Source organism: Eucalyptus grandis, chromosome 2 (genome assembly GCF_016545825.1).
Source record: "Eucalyptus grandis isolate ANBG69807.140 chromosome 2, ASM1654582v1, whole genome shotgun sequence".
Taxonomy (NCBI): Eukaryota; Viridiplantae; Streptophyta; class Magnoliopsida; order Myrtales; family Myrtaceae; genus Eucalyptus; species Eucalyptus grandis.
In genome coordinates, this window is record NC_052613.1 from 56,699,706 (window position 1) to 56,706,848 (window position 7,143).

General features: G+C 41.4%; 2 protein-coding genes across 3 annotated transcripts; one reads left to right on the forward strand and one right to left on the reverse strand.

The window, feature by feature from the left end:
* Positions 1-445: 445 nt before the first annotated feature.
* LOC104434062 (transcription factor RAX2) lies at positions 446-2,201 on the forward strand. Its single transcript, XM_010047014.3, has 3 exons — positions 446-717; positions 982-1,111; positions 1,460-2,201. The coding sequence occupies exons 1-3, from the start codon at positions 465-467 to the stop codon at positions 2,130-2,132; spliced, it is 1,056 nt and encodes a 351-aa protein (XP_010045316.2). The 5' UTR covers positions 446-464; the 3' UTR covers positions 2,133-2,201.
* A 1,233-nt stretch (positions 2,202-3,434) lies between these two features.
* Positions 3,435-6,949, reverse strand: LOC104434061 (lactoylglutathione lyase). Of its 2 annotated transcripts, none has more exons than XM_010047012.3 (9): positions 6,838-6,949; positions 6,465-6,584; positions 6,313-6,374; positions 5,940-6,000; positions 5,650-5,729; positions 5,492-5,559; positions 4,595-4,684; positions 4,033-4,175; positions 3,435-3,798 (listed from the first exon to the last, which is right to left on the reverse strand). In XM_010047012.3, exons 1-8 carry the CDS (start codon positions 6,946-6,948, stop codon positions 4,075-4,077), a joined length of 693 nt encoding a protein of 230 aa, XP_010045314.3. In that variant the 5' UTR covers position 6,949; the 3' UTR covers positions 3,435-3,798; positions 4,033-4,074. The 2 variants fall into 2 exon arrangements, with proteins under 2 accessions (XP_010045314.3, XP_010045315.2); XM_010047013.3 differs by lacking the exon at positions 6,838-6,949 and adding an exon at positions 6,668-6,829.
* Positions 6,950-7,143: the final 194 nt, after the last annotated feature.

Consider the following 7,143-nt stretch of genomic DNA (forward strand, 5'->3'; position numbering starts at 1 on the left):
ACAGTCATCTGGGTTTTCGAGATTTAAGAGCAGCCCTTTCTATCTAGTACAATGACAGATCGAAACTCAGATGGAAAATGGAAAATGTTTGTCTTATAATCTATAAGATGCATGTGAAGAGACAACTTATAAAGTCAGAGTACCAATTAAAATGACAACCAAATTTTTACCAAACAAGACATTGGATCCTTCAGCAGAAGAAACAGATCACTACAGAGCGAAAGTCGTTGTCACCCCTAACAATAAAGTTCGGAAATTTTTCAGTTTGTTTAGCTATATTTTGAAATTTTTTTAGTGAAGGAGTTGACAAAAAGAAAATGGCTTGATGAAATTGAGGGGCTTCCATTTGACTTGTGTGTGTTTGACGATACACAAGTGTGTTATTTGCTGTAAGATGGGGTCCTCAGAAGCAGTAGATGGCTGCCTTGAATCTCAATATAAGGGCATGCCTCTCATATCTCACCATGTCGCCTCCAAAGTCTCATTTAGAAGAGAGAAAGCTGCCAGTACTCCAGAAAGGCTGTCTCATCTGCAGAGCAAAAACATCAAGACTTGAGAGAGAGAGAGAGAGAGAGAGAGAGATGGGGAGGGCTCCATGCTGTGACAAGGCAAATGTGAAGAGAGGTCCATGGTCGCCAGAGGAAGATGCTAAACTTAGAGACTACATAGAGAAGAATGGCACTGGTGGAAATTGGATCGCTCTTCCTCAGAAAGCTGGTAACAATTATAATTATTTCAATTCTGAGCAAGACGGAATTAGCAAGTATAAACCCAGTTCTCATGCTAATCGAACATATATCTCCTTGATATTGTCTCACTGAACATATTCATTTCTTTCAAGAAGTATTAGAACTAGATGAAAGATAAGAACAACTTAGTTGGAGCTTTCTATGCACAGAACTTTCTCACTAGCTTGCTTCTCTCTTCATCGTCTGATTGTTTTCTTTGATCTCCTGATTGAGTTTTCTACTTGTGGATCAGATCTCAAGAGATGTGGAAAGAGCTGTAGGCTGAGATGGCTTAATTATCTCAGGCCCAACATTAAACATGGTGAATTTTCCATTGAGGAGGACAGAGTTATTTGCACCCTTTATGCTACCATTGGGAGCAGGTACTGAGTCTTCTGCTTCTCATCATTTTCACTTAGGACAAAATCCCCACGCTGGGAAAAATCAGCTGCTTACTCATCTGATGCTTATATGATGAAATTGCGAACCTTGTTCCTGTCACTTGGTAAAAAGATTATGAAACTGTTTAGCACATTAAGTTTCGAAAGAATCCAAGAGAAGAACAATATAGGATTAAACAGAAAAGGGTGATGGGTGTATTCATCTTGGCATCTCTCTTCCAGAGAAACACTTGCATGCATCAGGATTCCATCTGCAACTATGGACTCCATATATGACCGGCTATTTTCTGTTGATGACAGTAGCCTCACAGTTTTTGCCCCAAATTTTAGGTGGTCAATAATAGCTGCTCAGCTACCGGGCAGAACAGACAATGACATCAAGAACTACTGGAACACCAAGCTCAAGAAAAAGCTCATGAGCGTGATTCCTCAATTCAACCAGAGAAAAGCCCCACCACCATTCCCAGATTCATACCAGAACTCCCCACTATCTTTATCTTCTCAAATGCTTCCACCATTGTCCTTAGACAGCAGTTCCCAGTACTATGCTTGCGGTCTAAACAAGCAATTCGCAAGTCATGAATTCGCCTCTTTGCCACAGTATCTCTCGACAAATGACAACAATTCCTTGGGAAACCCAAACAATTGCTCATCTTTTCAAGCCCCGGAAGGTTATTATAGTCCACTGAAAGAGAGTAACAACTTCATGTTTGGGGGTGAAGGAAGTTGCAGTTGTTCTGATGGTAGCAGCGGTGGTCAGATTGGCCAAACAAGAGAGATCATCAAGCAAGAAGAAATGGGGTTTCAGGATTATAGTATCTATAGTGACTATGCCTACCAATGTGTCGAAAAGACGAATGGCTATTTTGGCGAAAATATTGCCGAGAGCTATGATTTGGAAGATGTCAAGAAACTGATGGGCAGTACTAGTTTAAGCTGCAACGGTTCCATCTTAGATGAAAACAAGGAAGAACTGAAGCTCATGCCAATGTACTATTTCTGATTCGCTGACTATAAATAAGATCATATATATTTAGAAATATCTATTGTAGAAAGATCGGGTCCAATTCAATTTCTAGGACTAGGGTCTTTTTTTCTGCCCATTGATGTGCTCCTTTCTTAGTTTTGACATCGCATGGATAGGCATTGGGACGACCGGAAAAGTTCATATAAGGGTTGTCCCCTGATTAAGGAAAAAAAAAACTTAGAAAGGCGCTCAACGTTAGGGATCTGATGCGACAAAGACAATACACCAACACTTCCGGAGAGTTGACCATTTGCTACCTAAGCAAATGACAATTTCCTAGTTCATTCGAACTCTTGGGGGAAAGTCAATTGATTAGTAGATGAAGTATTCAGAGTATCATTTTCTCTTCGATCCCCTTAAATTCTATATTTGATGGTGTGTTCGGATCTCTTCAATTAAAAGAAGCGATCGTGCTTAACATTTCCTGATTCTATTAGGAAAATAACACGAATTTGTCGTAAGCAGATTTCTTAGAGACTATGAAGTTATGTTTCTTTGTTTTCTCGTGGGGGATAAGAACCTAAATGACAGCTTAAAAATTGACAACAACCTTCAGTTTCAGTTTCACTTGTGTCTTAGATCGAGAGGAAGTCCTCCGAGAAATGCCAAAGGAGCACAAAGATTGCCCTGTCAAACGTCTTATAAGTCACTCTTGCATCTCCAAGATTACTGTAAGAAAAATTTCTGATGGAATCACTGGCTTTGCTCCTCTGGAATCTACCTATTGCCTCCGCAGTCTCATTTTTTCTCCCATAATCTCCAATGCTTCAAGAGCAAGTCATTCACAAGTTACTGGAACTGCCAGCAATGTGAACCGTTTCTTTAACCAGGTCAATCGTTTAGCTTTAATAGGGGACTTTTCCAAGCAGAGGGGAGACTAATAATGGGAGTGTCCTTTTCAGGCAACTAACAATGGTCAAAGGTGCGGAAACATCTCTCACAGGCTCACCCCAGCTTCACAAATTTTGAATGAATTCGTCTTATGTGGGGATCGACATGCAGAAACGGAGCAGCAATTTAGTCTTTCAGATATCTATGAATCATTTATTTTAAGATAATAACTGCCGTCTGCTGTGTTGACGTGCATACAACGTATTCAACTGGACAGTTGTTAACCAGGCAAGTAATGGAAAACAGAGCATTGTACGAGCAAGAAAACGAGAGACAGGAGACGAAAAGAGAGATTGTCCACCCCTTTCATCAATACACGATGCCATGGCCCCATCGCACAACCATTTTCTGTCCATTCACATTAGCTAGAAAGTGCACAGTACCCAAAAAAAAAAATCAAAGGCAACGGTACTATTACCATCGCAATCACCCCAGGCATGGACTAGAAGTATCGATATTACATTTTGTATCCAGATACAACAAGAACAACATGCAAACTTCGACATCGTTATCTCCACTCAAGCCACGGTATGGAACTAATAAACAGCAAAGACATGCATACCGATCGAGGCCGATATATTATTGTACTTATAGAAGTATTACCAACCAGATAAAACTTGAGCACATGATTTCCTTATTTTTAATCTAGTTTCAAGAACAGGCAAAAGACATTGTAAAGCCAAATTTCAAATATTGCTATTGAACATCCTCCTGATCTCTATTGCTCCGGTGTCTGCAGAAGGTGAGCAATCTGCAAGGAAACAAGACACTTATGGCTGCTGCTTCAACTCTTCAGAAGTGCTCTATATATGTCATCCTTTGAAGTCCGAACACTGGTACATACTAACAACTACTAAACAAAAGACTTAACAACCCCTTCTCCGAAGAAATGCGCGAGAAGTGCTCATGTTAACTGCAAAAGTACACACCTTCCCAATCCATCATATATGTATACAGTTCAGAGGTTTGCTGAGTGATAGAATACCTTTAGATGCATGAAAGGCTCCGACTTTTAGCGAAGTCAAAATCAGGCAGCCGTTCCTACAGTGCTGCCAATAGTTTTGAGGTCAAAGATTTCAATCCAATAGCCATCAGGATCCTTGATGAATGCTATCCCTTTCATTTTCCCTGCGTCAGATTTTCCACATTTAAAACCACAAATAAAATATGCACATAAGAACACTCCAGAGAGAATAAATTCTGTAATTTTACACATGATTATAAGCACAGATAGACTATTAAGCAAACAGGCCTGAGGCTAGAGAACAAAAGCGAGCTACAAAGCATTCCTGGGTAACTCTGTGCAGTGTGCGCCATGCCTTTGGACTCTATGATTAAGACATTCTAATGGACTTCCTCACAAACATGAAGCATCAGACCATACTGAACTATTGTTAATGTGGCTAATCAGAGCTAAAATAAACACAGACTAGTCAGATATATATCTTGTTTCAACACACCATAAACTAAACTCCACCAAGCATCCAACTGCCATTAATACGAACCAAAATAATTAATGTTTTCATGGATTTTGTAGGGTGCCATACCATCATCTGGCTTTTTCACAAACTCAACTCCCAGTTTTTCAAACCTCTCACAGGCCTTGTATGTATCATCAACTGTGATGCCGATGTGTCCTGGAAGCAAGGCAAAGAAGAGTTAGGCTGCGTTAAGCACTAGTACTAGACACATCCTTTCTATTTATTTTTTTCCAAGAAGATCTTCAAAACTATTATCAGTGACATGTAACGAATTGTGAAACCAATTACTCTGCTAAAAGCAAACTTGCCAATCTTACAAGTGTCCACTATATAGTCAATGCATTGGCTAGAGACACCTCACCACTCCATACACGGGTATGTATCTAGCAATTTCATCCTTCGCAAAGTTCAGAGGTTTGCATGAGAAAATCGCCGATGCACAAATTGCTTCAGTAGATAAATTGGTTACACAAGCAGCAGATATCCAATATCATTCCAAAATTGACAGGATACAAATTACGAAGTAACAAATACATCAGAAATGTTTGGACATCCTAAATGACCTATCTTGAAAAGACTCATGGAAAGCTTTAATTATTTTTAGACTCACTGGGAAATTGCTAAGTAAGTTACTTCTTTTAAAAGCTAGCATTAACATAAGAAGCTCATCAAAAGTTACATTAAAACCATTGGCTTAACTTCCTGTGCCAAAGCCGTGACTAAGTGCTCATCTACACAACGACATATTTGGACAACGATACTACAATAGACAAATTTAAGTTCACAGGAAAATGACCGTATTCGCCAGTGGAGTGAACAGTCAAACTGTAACTAACCCACATAGAAATGTAAAACTTTATGTGATTCAGAGTGGGTGGGCTCACAAAATCACATCCACAGTATTAAAAACAAAGATTAGAAGTCATGTTGAACACAACATTCTATTTTCGAAAAAAAGTGTACCAAAGCCACGGGGTTCCGAGTTCCCATTGTGGTACTTGAAGTCAGGATCGCTTTCAGTGCCCCAATTACTGCAAGCGATTTTCAGATAAAAGAAATTACTTGACAGTAGAAATAATCAGGATTCATGTAGCTGCTTTATTGAAATGGCAAATATTAACTGTGTTAGCTCAATTGTAGCCTTCTGACCAAAAGTCCAAACGGTTCTATCCACTGCATTACTGGGAGCTGATTTGGTATCCTACACCAGAAAAATCATGAATGGCATTAGAATCTCCATCAGGTCCGGAATAGCAAATGTTATAAGAAAGCTTTTCCAAGAGGACATTATGCCACTTCAGCTGTAAGAATGGTGTCTAACAAAATAAAATTGGCTCGCCAGTAAATCCCTCCCCCCTGTGGTGGGGAGAGATGCATAAACGACAATGGAAAAAGATGGAAAGAAAGATACCTCATAGCCCATAAAATACAAACTGAACTTCATATCTGGGAAGTCCAACCTCTTAAGCAACCTACAATATCCAACATGACATGGCATTTTCGCGTTTAGCAATTTTAGAATCCTCTGAGAGCATTGTCATGCTGGATAAAGAGAGAAGATGACAAGTTTACTCAGAGGATCGGTGTTATTGCATTCCCACTTCCAACATGAATAATTCATTGAAACACCAAATCAAGAAAGCATTGGCGTGGCCTACAACTCCGTAGCTACGCATATCGTATCACATGAGTGGAAATAGACAATGTAAAACCAGAAAGGACCACATGTCAGACGGCAATACCATAAAAGGAAAAAAAAGTTAAGGGGAATGAGGACGACATACGACATGCCCAAAACGCGAGAGTAGAAATCGAGGCTGACTTTAGGGTCCTTAATTCGGAACATCTGCCAAGATTAGAGCTCAAGCATGACTTCAAACCGAAATCCCTCCAATTCGAAACCAAGAACGTAGGACACTGCGAAGAGGGCACTCACGGTTTGCTGCATGATGTAGCCCTTGGTGGCCTCATCGGGGCTGGCGTGGAGTCCCGGATTGTTGGAGGGAGATTCTTTCGGCTCCGACGCCATGGAAAACAACCGCAACCGATTCAACCGCTGCAAAAAGGAAAGACCACGACGGATCAAGAAACGGACGGAACGAGGCAGCGACAGATCAAGAAACCTCGGTGGTTCGGGACCTTCGGTCCAGTGGCGAGGGCGGTGGGAGGAGAGAATGGAACAGGAGCGGAAAAGGCGAGTCTTGAGGTGAGTGTGAGGAGGGAAATGCGAGATGAAGAAGAAGCGGCGGCCATGGAGATGGGATGGCGAGAGAGATATATAGATAGAGAGAGAGAGAGAGAGCGCTCACCTTTCGAGAAGACACTGGAAGGTGATCATGCAAATGGTGGTTTCTCGTTTGGGCATACAGGATTAGCCTCAAAGCAGGGTCCCGAAGACACCATCGATCCTGGGCCGACATGGGGGGAGGTTGAAAAGTCAACGCCTTCATGGGCCGACGGGCCGTGTCCCCCGACCATCGATCTCCGGGAAGGATAGGAACAGGAGACAATTCCAAACGTCACGTGTTCAACGATGAGAAAATATTGGGTGGTCCGGGACCTCCACGTCAGCGTGGTCCCCGGCCACTCACGAAGTGCCATGTGGAGCGGTGGGC

What these genes read in the sequence shown, in the direction of transcription:
- LOC104434062 (XM_010047014.3), top strand. Translation starts at nt 465, where the DNA reads ATGTCGCCTCCAAAGTCTCATTTAGAAGAGAGAAAGCTGCCAGTACTC. An exon ending in CGCTCTTCCTCAGAAAGCTG is followed by an intron (nt 718 to 981) that starts GTAACAATTATA and finishes CTTGTGGATCAG; the next exon opens with ATCTCAAGAGATGTGGAAAG. An exon ending in TATGCTACCATTGGGAGCAG is followed by an intron (nt 1,112 to 1,459) that starts GTACTGAGTCTT and finishes CCCAAATTTTAG; the next exon opens with GTGGTCAATAATAGCTGCTC.
- LOC104434061 (XM_010047013.3), bottom strand. Translation starts at nt 6,781, where the DNA reads ATGGCCGCCGCTTCTTCTTCATCTCGCATTTCCCTCCTCACACTCACC. An exon ending in CTCGGAACCCCGTGGCTTTG is followed by an intron (nt 4,685 to 5,491) that starts GTACACTTTTTT and finishes CCTTGCTTCCAG; the next exon opens with GACACATCGGCATCACAGTT. An exon ending in TGTGAAAAAGCCAGATGATG is followed by an intron (nt 4,176 to 4,594) that starts GTATGGCACCCT and finishes AATCTGACGCAG; the next exon opens with GGAAAATGAAAGGGATAGCA.